A 13,561-nucleotide genomic window follows, 5' to 3' on the forward strand; every position below is an offset into this window, starting at 1 on the left:
CTTTATTTAAAAAAGAAAAAGAAAAAACATTTATTTTTTTAAACACAGTTGAAACAATTTTGTGAAAGAAAAACCTACACAGTAGCTCCCCTGTCATGGGCAGACATCACATGCTGCAGGGTCTTATGTACACGTTCACACACACACACACACACACACACAGGCACACACGCACAGTACACACACACACACACACACACACACAAACCTGTCTGGAGGCAAACCTACCCCAGAAACCCATCTGTATGGGAAATGGAGGTCAGACTCAATCAGACTCATGTGAACTCTCGCTCTAGCATCAAACACTACTCTCCCTCTGAAACCACTAACATAGTGAAGTCGTCGGCAAAACACGTGATCGCTGTTCCGGTCTCTGGGAGAGCAGAAGTCTGTCCTATAGCTCAGACTCGGGCAGTTCTGACCAGTCCATGTTAAGGACACTGGGGAGAAAGCCCAGAGGGAGTGCCGCTGTTTCCTGAACTGGACTGAACTCTTTAGGTCTGGGTGTCTAGCTGTAGGAGAGAAGCATCTCTCTCTCCAGAGGAAATGACGCACACTTTCTCTAGAGAGAGCTAATCAGTAAAGCTGTACAGTATTGAAGATCTCTCTCACACATCTCCACACACACACACAGACACACACAACTGACTCTAGTGTGATCCGAGGTGTATGGGAAAGCTGCACACGTGTCTGTCTGTTTTGGTTCTCTAATGGTGAACATCAGTAATGGGGCGGCCTGGTTGCCCCCCACTCCCCCCCTTCAACCATAGGAGATGGGGCACACACACACACACACACAGATGCAAACAGGCAAGCACACACACAGAAAAAAAGTCTGACAAAGGGAGAGAATGGCAGAGCGTGGGGATTGCATACTACCTCTCATTTACACACAAACACACCAACCCTGACAGACCAGCAGGCAGAGGGACACTAGTCTAGCCCTCATACCCTCACCAGTCTGCCGCAGGCCTTGTGACAATGACTGACACACGCACACGCACACGCACACGCACACGCACACGCACACGCACACACACACACACACAGGCACACACACACACAGGCACACACACACACAGGCACACACACACGGCCAGCCCCTCTCCCATCATGCCCGGGGCGTCATATCAGGACTCATAACTCATCCTTGTCCAAATCGTCCATATCGATGTCGCTCAGGTCAATGTCGTCCTCTACAGGCAGCTAGACACACACACACACACACACACAGAGGAAACAAGGCAGAACAGTAAGTCAATAATGGATTATATTATTGTCCTGTAATTCAATGATCCTAAAAGACCATTCAGTGTACAAGTGTGAGGCTTTAAATGTAAGCGGTGAAGGCCATCCAGTCTTGTTTGGGTCAGCATTCAGGTACATCCAGCAAAAATAACACTTGTTCAATTTGTCCCAATCCAATTCAAACCAATTTGTATTATTACTACTATTATTATTACCGTTATTGCTATTACTACTACTACTTTTATGTCTGAGGAAGGGCCTCAAAACATCACATGCAGTGAATGTTTTCTAAAGAAATATCTGGTGTGCAGACGTCTTCGTGTGCCCAGTGCATCCTAGACTACGCGTGTTGGATGTGTGCGTGCCCTATTGTGGATTTGATTTGTCATTATTACTAGTACCACGGCTCCTCCTACTCCTCTTACTTTGACTCCTGCTTCTCTTGAATCAAAAGCGGCTTGCAGCACAGGGCTATGATCCCCAGCAATTTTAGAAGTACCTCTCCACACACACACACACACTCACACACAGGACACAGGCCTCCTCCACCCTTTCCCTCCTTCCTCTTCCATTTCCTCTGCATGCCCTGAGGCCCCTCCCCCCCACCCACCCAGATAGAGCAGCCTATGCCATGATTGTCTGTTTGGAGATACGTTGTGATTGGCTGTTTGTCTGTCTGGAGACATGGCGTGATTGGCTGGTTGTTTGTCTGGAGACATGGCTGGTTGTCTGTCTGGAGACATGGCACGATTGGCTGGCTGGCTGACTGTCTGGGGACACGCTCTGATTCGCCATCTGTCTGTAGACTCACCTCTCCATCTTTGCCATCCCAAGGCTCCACAGTGTAGATCTTGGGTAAGGCTCCTCCCCCCACGGTAGACGTGGAGCCGCGGCCCATGGACAGGTCCCTGTGAGGGACACACAGAGCACACGTTCAGATCAGATCAGAGCAAACAGGAGATGAGACAGATGGGGGACGTGATGAAGCACATACAGTTTCATAACATTTGTTGTGAAAGCCGAGTTTCTAACAAACAGCAGAGACAGTGAACCAGCCATCTTTATAATATATGTGTGTGTGTCATTTGTGTATTAGGCCTGGCATCCCACAACGTCATTGACATACTTAAGTCATGAAAATATTTTTTGCACATTATGGTATATTCATGTTCACTACAGCGACCCGCTGTAGCAATGCAAATGAATCCCAGGCGCATTTGAATTACTCTGGACAGATTGGTCTGGCTACCCATTCGTCTGGCTACCCATCAGTCTCCCACTAAAAACGCAGGAGCCAATCAAAACCGTGTATTGGGGCAGGTTTCATATAATGACAGAGGAGTACCGCTAAAAATGAAGTGTGGCTAGATGTAGCTGCACAGCTCCCCCTGTCTGACGTCTGAAGAACAATGACATCTGGTGTGTACATAGCGCCCCCTAGGGGATGTGAGAGTAATGTTGTGTAGAGCGCCCCGTACCTGAGGAACTCATGGATGCCTGTCTCGCTGAAGGAGCCCCTGAGGAGGGCGAACTTCATCTTGCGGGCGTTAATGGCCGCCATGGCGGGGTACCCGAACCCCCCGATGCCCAGTGCAGACTCCAGGTCCATCTGGGCACCAGCCTCTGCCCACAACCAGCTAGAGAGAGAGAGAGAGAGAGAGAGAGAGAGAGAGAGAGAGAGAGAGAGAGAGAGAGAGAGAGAGAGAGAGAGAGAGAGAGAGAGAGAGAGAGAGAGAGAGAGAGAGAGAGAGAGAGAGAGGGTCGAATGACAGAGGGTAGGTAAATAATTGAGTCGGTGAGTGAGCGTGTTGAATGAAAAAGAAAAGCTAGTATCCACCTTATTCCTGAAACCTACTTCCATTCTGGTTTTCATGTTCCTGTTCCCATTCTGTTTACACAGAACTTAGCGCAGTCTGAGTAGGCTAACCTAAATATTCTTCAACTTGAAGTTGAAAGTAATGTTTAAATTCTGTGCTGAATGTTTCAACATCCAGAAATGTTGATAATTCTGCACACAATAGGGATATTTGATATACGTTTACTTTTATATGGCTTAGGATGAGTCAAGCACTGTCTTTTAGTGAGACTATGAAACCACTTCAAATTGATACAACGCAGCGCTTTGGCCAGAAATAGAGAATCGGATTTTGGAATACTGAAGTGTCCTGGCACCATCCATTGTTGGCTCACAAAGAAGATGGATTAGGAGAGTGTTTCGTCTCGTCTCCCTCACTGGGTTGCTAGCGGCTCGGACTCACCCCCACATCTTCTTCTTGTACTTGTCAGCGTTCTTCATCAGCACCTCCAGGTAGCCATTACGACCTGCCGCACCTGCACCGTGTCCAGAGGAGAACCGCAAGGTCAGAGGTCACTCAGCTCAGCCAGAGTGGACAGATCTCAGAACACACACAGACATAGACACAGACAGAGTCTGTGTGTTCCATCCTGGAGCTGATGCTCTCTGCTCAGCCTCCCACTCTCGCCAGGTGGTACCACTGATTAGCTACCAGGTGTCAAGATACGGTTGCTGTGGAGACCGCATACCTGTATCCAGGATGTGAGGTAGCACAGCGATGACACACAGCTGGCTGTCCTCACAGGATTTCTTCAAGACGTCCGCATTGACAATCTAAAGACAAACACAATCACAGTGAAAGAACATTTATTACTTGTACAAATATGATGTTTAATTAAAACAGTAAAAAACAGTCTGTAAAAGTTCTTTTTCAGTCTGTACTCTGTAAAAAACAAACACTCTTAGCAAAACCACACACAAGAGCTGTCAGGGTCCTACCTCCAGGATCTCAGGTGCGGGGACGTTGTCGGAGAAGAGGTCCAGGGCGCGAGCAACAATGTCAGAACGGGTGCGGCCTCCCTGGTAGTCCTCTGGCTCCTCTCCTTTCTTGAAAATTTTAATGGTGGGGAACCCACGAATCTGTAGACGGACAGGACAAACAGCCAATCAGGACAAGAGAGAGCAACCAAATAAGGAAGGCGCTTTAGGATGCTCATAAGGGTGTTGCAAACGGGCACATTAATAAAAACATTTGAAATGGTAGTTGCAATGGTAATGAAGCCGTGTAGATCAGGAACATTCTGACATTACAACTGGCTGAGTCTAACGACGGTAATGGCATGAGGTATTTTCCTAACATTAACGTTAGGATGACACTATATGGCTGTCTTTAAGTTCAGTTATGTACACAAAACACCACGTGTTTATGATGCATGCGTGGTTCTGTTCAACACTGGTAGAAATGCAGGCTGTTTCACTAGATAGCTCAAAGCTTCAAAGAACGCTGAACGAAACCAGTTCAAAAACCAGTTCTCTGTTGGTCGAAAAATGCCCACAGTGAGCTGCCCAAACGGGTACAAGGTCTCTCCTTACCAATAAGATAGTGCCCTCGCCTGTTTTGGGCACTGAGTGTCTACCCTTACCCTGGGGAGGGCACTGGGTCTGTCCTTACCCCGTAACGGCTAGCGAGATTCTGATGCACGGTGGCATCCACAGCTCCCAGATGAACTCTGCCGTTGGTCTGATCCTTGACCTCAGTAGCAGCGGCAGCCCACTCTGGCTCCAGGCTACAGACACGTGGGGAAACAGACAGTTACGTCAGATCTCAAGGTCAAGGTCAAAGTTATTTTCTTTAAATAACACATTATAAACAACAGGGGTTTATCTTGTGCTTTATCTCGATTCCGAGTTCTACACTCGGTCACAGTCGGCACTGGAGACAATACTCAGTGATATTTACAACACTAGAAGGTAATGTTTATAAATAATAATGATAAAATTATATAAATATAAATGATAAAAATGTTTATAGATGATCACACTTTCTGTGACTGTAACTTAAGTAGAAGTCATCCAAAAAGGTATGACTGAGCTCAATTTAGCCCAGTGTGACACACACACTCACTCACTTTTTGCAATGGCCACACCAGGGGGCGAAGAACTCCACCAACCACACATCATCGCTCTGCAGCACGGTCCGGTCAAAGTTATCGTCCGTCAACTCCACCACATCCTTCTTACTGCCACCCCCACTGCCCCCTCCACTCTGTCACCAGAGAGAGAGAGAGAGTGAGAAAGAGAGAAAGAGTGCAAGAGAGAAAGAGAGCAAGAAAGAGAGAGAGAGAGCGCAAGAGAGAAAGAGAGCGAGAAAGAGAGAGAGAGCGCAAGAGAGAAAGAGAGCGAGAAAGAGAGAGAGCGAGAGAGAGAGAGAGAGAGAGAGAGAGAGAGAGAGAGAGAGAACATGACAATGGAGAAGGTGACAATAACATCCCTTACAGTGCCAGCTGGGCCTGACAGAAGTGGCCATTGTGAGGATCGAGGAGTATAATGTTTTCACTTCATGATCACTATGACAACTCTGGGACACTAATAGGCAACACAGGCAACTCATGCAGCAGGCCCGTGGTGATGAGGCAGACTACATTTGTAATGGAAAAGAAGCATTCAGAGAATAGAAATGAAAAAGAGACAGAGAGAATACAGTGTAGCAGTCCAAAACAAGAAAAAAACTCCAAGCTCTCCAAACCTTTATTTTCATGGCTTGGTAATTTGAAACCTTTAAACACATCAAGCCTTTATCAGGGATTTTTGTGGGTTTGTCTTTCAAATGTGTCAACAATACCTTTATATATATCTTTCTCCATTAAATGGGTATTTATATCAAAGACTAAAGTCTTCCCCAACCAAGTCAACCTCCATTAACAGGCCCCGGCCATTACATACCTGTTTGCTGTAGTCAGAGCCTCCTGACCGGCCCCCTAGCCGGTCCTTGACCAGGGAGCGCAAGGTGTTCAGAGCCTCGTCCACTATAGCCTGGCTACTCCTGCCACCTGCCGCAGGAAAGACACAGCAGTGACGTTATAGAAGTCACCAACACAACTCACTATTCCTACACAAAACACCGTGTTGTTACAGGCCCAGTCCTTAAAACTCACAACTCTTAAAAGGAAAGAAAGCTTACAGATTATAGTAACAAAACAGGACTAAAAATGTGTTTACAAAGCCAAAGTCAAAGAAGGACAGAAAGGACAAAATGAATCAGCCGTCATGTTTCTGCATTTACTACTTCATAGAAACATTTAGCACACATGAGTTCACAGAGATGACTGTAGCACCTTGGTAGTCCGCTGGTTTGTTCTTATTGGCTCCAAAGACCTTGATGGTGGGGAAGCCCCGCACGCCGTACTGCCCGCCCAGAGATTTGTGCTGGTCTGCATCCACAGCACCGACCTTCACGATGCCCTAAAGGACAGGACGACAGAGGCCATAGGTCACTACTACAGTGAGGTGTCCTCGGGAGTATGTTATGTATGGTACCAGTCAAAGGGGAAAAGGGATGGGAATTGATAGGCTTTTAATCAATACTGATGCCATTGCCTACTCTGCTTATTCGTCCGATTCTTTATCAATTCTTTGTTGCCTTTAATCTCTTCAGGCTCATTCAATTTTGCAGACAGAAACTGTTTGGTGTTGTGTTCCAGCCGGCACTTTTGTTTGGGCACATAACAGCTTTATTACTGCTTCAAAAAAAAACACACACTTATAATGTGTGTAGTCTATGTGTAGTCTATCCTACTTTGGTGGCCATGAGAACTGTTTGAATTAGGTAAACCACACAGAACTGCACTGTGTTTCAATTTCACTATCTGTTCATTCTCAGAAAGAGCCATTGACCATGATCTGAAAAACATGTCAGCATTGATAAGAGGAATTGGAGGCATACGATGCTGATGGATTGAAAAAAAAAAAAAAACGGTTCAACTCAATTCTCCATTCCCACTTCTAGTCTGGACACAACTATTAATTTATGTGTTTTTCTGTATTTTGACCATTTTTACAGACCATAACAAAACTCAGGAGCATGTTACGTGTATGAGGACTACAGTACTCTCAAGGCCCATGGAGCCCCTGTAAGAGCTGATGACTGACCTTCAGAGCAGTAGCGGCCTTCTTCCAGTCAGGTACCAAGTTCTTGCAGTGTCCACACCTACAGGAACAAAACGTCCATTAAAACAGATTCAGGAGTGTTTGAGCTACTCATCTCGTCACAACACACCAAAGACAAACTGTTATGTGTGTCAAGTCTCCATGGCTGTTCTCCTGGGAAGGATGATGGGGCTCGACTCCATAACAGTTTCACTGGCTACGATTACTAAGCGAATAGTATACGCTCAGTCTTGCTGTGAGCCAATCCATTCAATTCCATTAGATTTGGCCAACGTAGAATCCAGTGAATCCAGTGATTCCATAGAACAGGGAATGCACTATGTGATGTGCACTACAAATGTTCCGTCTCTTTGTCACTGATGTCTTAATGTTGGATGTCTAGTGTTGTTTTATAATTATGTATTGTTGTCTGTGTTTAATGTTCAATGTGGCTCTTTAGAGTTCAAGACAAATTCCCTTCGGGGGAATACAGGTTTCATTCATTCATTCATTCATTCATACATCATCAGTAGGGTATGGGGCCTTGGTCTGCAGTCATGACTAAATTATTTCCCCCTCAGCATCCCCCAACACCACGCGTGGCAGGTGGGGTCGATACTCACCAGGGGGCATAGAACTCCACCAGCCACAGGCTGTCACTTTGCAGAACCTCCCGGTTGAAGTTGGAGGGAGTGAGCTCAACCACGTCATCACTGGGGGAGTACAGGCCATGGACCGACAGGACGGCCCAGGAACACAACAGCACACCTGAAGGGGGGGGGGGAACAGAGACAGAGAGAGAGAGAGAGAGAGAGATGGATTATGTTCATATAAAAAACACACAGGTATTTTCAAACTCTGATTGCATTTTGAGATAGCAAAACCGGTTTACCTTCTCATATGTAACTATAGACTGTATATAGAACTGGACAGTGTGGCTTCAATTTTAACGGACAAGGCTCCGTCTAGTTCTATACAGTCTATGTATGTAACAATATGATATGGCATGTGTGCGCTTTGTAGTGCAAAAGTGACCAGTTTTATGCAGGAGCAAGGTAGTTCATCACAATAGCCATTTGTTCCTCCTATAGGGGGGAATGAACTTTCTGAACAGCAAAAAGATCAATAAACAAAGCATGGTCCATGACTCAGGTAGATACATTTCTACTGTGGACTACTATTAACTCAAGTTAAGAAAGTTCAATCTCCTCCTAGGAGGAACAAATGAGCAAGGAACAAGTGATCAACTGCCCTGCTCCTGCATAAAACAGGACAGCTTTGCACTGCAAAGCAAACACATGCTACATCATATTGTAACATAGCCTAGATTAATCAAATCATGTAAGATACTTGGCTGGCTATCAAACAATGTTTATTAAAAGATGATAACCAGGCGTCTAACCTTGAATCCTGCTAGCCGATCATTGCACTACCAAAATGTGGAACATGGAACACTTTCGAAATAATATAGAGGTTCCCTAGCGTTATAACATTTAACATTTCCCAAGCTTTAAAACATTAAAACGTGCTCCCCATCACGTTAGGCACTCACTGCTGATGTTGCTATAATGTGTCACATTGTGGAATGTTGTTTAAAATTGTACCCAATCTTAACACACAGTTTGCTATCAACGGCTCCATTTAATGGGATGGTATCATGAACACGTCAATGCTCCATGCAATTGCCCACAGCATATTTTAGAACACTTACCTAAAACTGATCTCATTGTTGTATCAGCCTCCTTTCAGATGTGACTAACGTAACTTTATCGCTGTTATGGCAAGCTTCCCAAACTAGCTATGCAATGAAAATATAGACCAAATCTTACCGTGGCCCGCGCTGATTGGTGGTACCAGGCCAATGCTGCGATCTGACCAATGAACGCTCGACGTGTAGAATCATGACCGATGCCTACGGTGGCGTGAAAAGGACATTCGTCTCTGAAGAACAATCTTGACAATGTGCATTTTCAAGTACAGAAATCTCTGCGTAAATGCATAGTAAAATCATTAAGCCTCTCGCAAATGGTCCCAATGAGCATTTTCTAAAGATTACATTTTCCCTCGGAGTTATAACCCACTGAAGCTCATTCTCTAAACGTTGTTGTGAGAAATGGTAATCTCTGATTTATGTCATTTCATGTAGAAGAGTTTAGTCTTTGTGGAGACATGACATCACACTTATTTAACCAATAAATCATCAGAATACATTTCACCCAAATTAACAGGTAACAAATCATGTTTTTATTATGAAAATGGACAGCACACAGACATATTAATTTATTTTATTTATAAAAACGTATTAGCTAGGCTAGGCTACTGTCCAGCATTCCGTGTGAACTTCATCAGGGCACCTTGATATAGTTGGCCATCGTCCTGGAGCAAAAAGCTGGAGTCTATGCAGCTGATTCAACTGAGCAGTTCTATTTAGCAGATAAATCCTCAAATAATGGGTGTGTTTTTTTGAGTCATCCTCCCATGATGTTCTGGCTGAGGGACAGTGAGGGACTGAGGTAACAGCCCCACCGTGTGTGTGTGTGTGTGTGTGTGTGTGTGTCTGTCTGTCTTTGTGTATGAGAGAGAGAGAGACAGAGACAGAGAGAGAGATTGAATGTGTGTGTGTTATCCTCCCACATTAAAAATCTTGTTGCTGAGTGCTGAGGGCATGGAGATGAAGAGCAGGCCCAGGAACACCAGCACCAGCAGCACCAGCAGCAGAACCAGGAAGTGGAACCGGTACTGACGCCAGGCCAGCAGGCAGGTCACCCGAAACGGGCTTAGCAGCAGCCATGCCAGGCTGGTACTGGGGCGACTGGCACAAGGAGAGACCATAGGGCTTAGTCAGGCTTAGTCTGATTCATACACACACACACACACACACACAGAGAAAGTATCTCACAAAAGTGAGTACACCCCTCACATTTCTGCAACTATTTTATTATATCTTTTCATGGGACAACACTGAAAAAATGACACTTTGCTCCAATGTAAAGCAGTCAGTGTACAGCTTGTATAACAGTTTAAATGTACTGTCCCCTCAAAATTAGCCATTTCCCCTCCCTAGTCCCATGTGACTCATTAGTGTTACAAGGTCTCTGGTGTGAATGGGGAGCAGATGTGTTAAATTTGGTGTCATCACTCTCACACTCTCTCATACTGGTCACTGGAAGTTCAACATGGCACCTCGTGGCAAAGAATTTTCTAAGGATCTGAAAAAAAGAATTGCTGCTCTACATAAAGATGACCTAGGCTATAAGAGGATTGCCAACACCCTGAAACTGAGCTGCAGCACGGTGGCCAAAACCATACAGCAGTTTAACAGGACAGGTTCCACTCAGAACAGGCCTCGCCATGGTCGACCAAAGAAGTTGAGTGCACGTGCTCAGCGTCAAATCCAGAGGTTGTCTTTGGAAAATAGATGTACGAGTGCTGCCAGCATTGCTACAGAGGTTGAAGGGGTAGGGTCAGCCTGTCAGTGCTCAGACCATACGCCGCAGACTGCATCAAATTGGTCTGCATGGCTGTCATCCCAGAAGGAAGCCTCTTCTAAAGATGATGCACAAGAAAGCCCGCAAACAGTTTACTGAAGACAAGCAGATTAAGGGCATGGATTACTGGAACCATGTCCTGTGGTCTGATGAGACCAATACAAACTTATTTAGTTCAGATGGTGACAAGCATGTGTGACGGCAAGCAGGTGAGAAGTACAACGAAGTGTCTTGCCCACAGTCAAGCATGGTGCTGGGAGTGTCATGGTCTGGGGCTGCATGAGTGCTGCCGGCACTGGGGAGCTACAGTTCATTGAGGAAACCATGAATGCCAACATGTACTGTGACATACTGAAGCAGAGCATGATTCCCTCCCCTCGGAAACTGGGCCGCAGGGCAGTATTCCAACATGATAACGACCCCAAACAGACCACCTCTGCCTTGCTAAAGAAGCTGAGGGTAAAGGTGATGGACTAGCTAAGCATGTCTCCAGACCTAGACCTTATTGAGCATCTGTGGGGCATCCTCAAACAGAAGGTGGAGGAGTGCAAGGTCTCTAACATCCACCAGCTCTGTGATGTTGTCATGGAGGCGTGGAAGAGGATTCCAGTGGCAACCTGTGAAGCTCTGGTGAACTCCACGCCCAAGAGGGTCAAGGCAGTGGGTTAAGGGTGTACTCACTTTTGTTGCCAGCGGTTTAGACATTAATGGCAGTGTGTTGAGTTATTTTGAGGGGATAGCAAATTTACACTGTTATACAAGCTGTACACTGACTACTTTACATTGTATCAAAGTGTCATTTCTTTAGCGTTGCCCCATGAAAATATATAATAAAATAGTTGCAGAAATGTGAGGGGTGTACTCACTTTTGTGAGATACTGTACATGCACGCACGCATATGTGTACACATACACACACACACACACTCACTCACACACACACACACACACACACACACACACACACACACACACACACACACACTGGCATGAAAACCAATATAGAGTAAAACATTTTTACTTAAATGTGTCTAATTTTATTTTGTTAGTCATTTCAATTCATACAGACAAAGATAAATAAATAAAAACATAAATATTGCACACACTGGAAAACAAATAAACATAAACAAACAATTTCAAGTTACCAAGCAAAAAGTTAGTGCAGTGTGTTTGTTTGGTCTGTGATCGATAAGTTGGAGTAATAAACAACATCATGACAAAACAGGCAAGCAAGATCTAAAACTAAATGAACCAAACACAGCAAACCAATATAACCAGCTAATATAGGGGCCTAACAGGTCACCAGCTGTGCTTCATTAAGGGTTACCTGTTTCAGTACCGTTTCTCCGTCAATGCCACATTCAGTGACAATTTAAATGGAAACTCCAGGGATTTTTCACATAGATTTGTGTTTCTCGAGGTAACCTAATTCTCCTTTAGTCTAACCCTGGCTGACCACCCATATATCATTTCAACTTCACTTAAAAAGGGAAACAGTGGTTTTACTTGGTTTGACCTGATGTAGGTTAGCATCAGTGCTGGATGGGACTGACTCTAAAGTGCAATGTTCAAGGCAGTATGTAACATCGAAGGAGAACACTCTAAGAGACACTTGCAACCTTGTCCTAATGTCTTTACAGTTTCCTAATCTATAGGTATTAGTGCGTGTTCAGACACAGCTGCATGCTCACTTAGTGTTGTTGCATTCAATGAATATGGAAAAGATCACCCAGAAAGGCATTCAAGAATACTTACAGAAGGCTTCACATCCTTCTAATGATAAGAGACCATGTTATGTCACTTGCTTTCTGAAACTCAGCTTTTGGGATATACATGTTTTATGAAAATGTATACTACCTAATAATTTGTAACGTCTGTTACCTGAAGCGCATAACAAAATAGACTTCTACTTTATATTTTCCTTTTTTCAGTATTAAACTTTTTGTCAAAATGTGATTTTAAAGAAAAAAAATGCTAGTTTATCACAATTGTTTTTTTTCTTTGAGCCCAATATTCAGCCATTGGAGCAATTGAAAACTTACATTTCAATTTGTAAAGCCTGATGAATCTGAGAGCCTTAAGAAAATTCATAATAATAATAATAATAATAATAATAATGATAATAATACTTTAAAAATAGCAATTCCCTTTTGTTTATGGGCTTGCTTATTTTTATCTCACTGATGATTGTAAGTGACACTGAATAGTTTCCGCTATTATTCACGGCCACAATAGTGAATTCCAGCATTCTAGTTGCATGTTGTAAGATCCACCATTTTGTAGTTTGCTGTTGCACAGTAAGAAATTCTAAATGTACGTGTGCCCTCAAACAAAGGTTCTAGCATCTCTATGGTGACATAGTAGCTCCAAAGGTCTATTCAGTGGAGCATTTGAATCTTAACCATATTATGTAGAGTACATTGTCATGAAAATGCTAATGTGACAAAAACAAAACATAGGGTTGCTCCTGTTGAATTACCTTGACTGGTGCAACAGCAACCTACTCAATGCCACGACAAGTACTATTGCAAGTTGTGAATTCCAGCATTCTAGTTCTGAGTTCTGTGATAAAAATGGCAGCTCTGTCTTGCCCCACCCCTTTCCCTAGTCTCAGTCCAATCAAGTTCCCAGTAGTTTGATGGTCAAGTGTCCCCTCCCCCTAACCTCCTCCCCTAAGCTACACCCCCCCCTAAGTGCCAAACAACTTTTTGAACTTATTCCCCTCCCTCCTCCTGAATCTCGTCCCCTTAAGCCCAATTCACACCAAAGATTTGCGACGAGCTGCAACATTCTATAAACCAGCAACTTGCTGCAACGTTCTAAAACCTTGCAACTGCGACTAGACATGGTGAATGCTTTTGCGACGGCTTGCAACGGCTGGCAAC

General features: G+C 44.5%; 2 protein-coding genes across 2 annotated transcripts in view; both read right to left on the bottom strand.

The window, feature by feature from the left end:
* Positions 1–12: 12 nt before the first annotated feature.
* On the bottom strand, positions 13–9,028 carry pdia6 (protein disulfide isomerase family A, member 6). The gene is made up of 13 exons (XM_076273065.1): positions 8,901–9,028; positions 7,813–7,957; positions 7,193–7,250; positions 6,379–6,505; positions 5,987–6,093; positions 5,173–5,309; positions 4,716–4,830; positions 4,043–4,183; positions 3,793–3,877; positions 3,507–3,579; positions 2,727–2,885; positions 2,060–2,156; positions 13–1,206 (listed from the first exon to the last, which is right to left on the bottom strand). The coding sequence occupies exons 1-13, from the start codon at positions 8,914–8,916 to the stop codon at positions 1,138–1,140; spliced, it is 1,329 nt and encodes a 442-aa protein (XP_076129180.1). The 5' UTR covers positions 8,917–9,028; the 3' UTR covers positions 13–1,137.
* Positions 9,029–9,454: 426 nt separating this feature from the next.
* Positions 9,455–13,561, bottom strand: part of otofa (otoferlin a) — a 147,157-nt gene continuing 143,050 nt past the window's right edge. Inside the window, exon 46 of the mRNA XM_076273067.1 lies at positions 9,455–10,001. Coding sequence (XP_076129182.1) covers positions 9,812–10,001 — 190 coding nt within the window. The 3' untranslated portion in view covers positions 9,455–9,811. The remainder of the gene's footprint in view (positions 10,002–13,561) is intronic.

Source organism: Alosa pseudoharengus, unplaced genomic scaffold (genome assembly GCF_046254945.1).
Source record: "Alosa pseudoharengus isolate Yale_2024_CS ecotype anadromous, Long Island Sound unplaced genomic scaffold, YU_APseudo_1.1 YU_APseudo_1.1_scf_7, whole genome shotgun sequence".
Lineage (NCBI taxonomy): Eukaryota > Metazoa > Chordata > Actinopteri > Clupeiformes > Clupeidae > Alosa > Alosa pseudoharengus.

Coding starts and splice junctions, on each gene's coding strand:
- pdia6 (XM_076273065.1), bottom strand. Junction 7,251..7,812: donor GTGGAGTTCTATGCCCCCTG/GTGAGTATCGAC, acceptor TTGTTCCTGTAG/GTGTGGACACTGCAAGAACT. Junction 3,878..4,042: donor CCGCACCTGAGATCCTGGAG/GTAGGACCCTGA, acceptor GTTTGTCTTTAG/ATTGTCAATGCGGACGTCTT.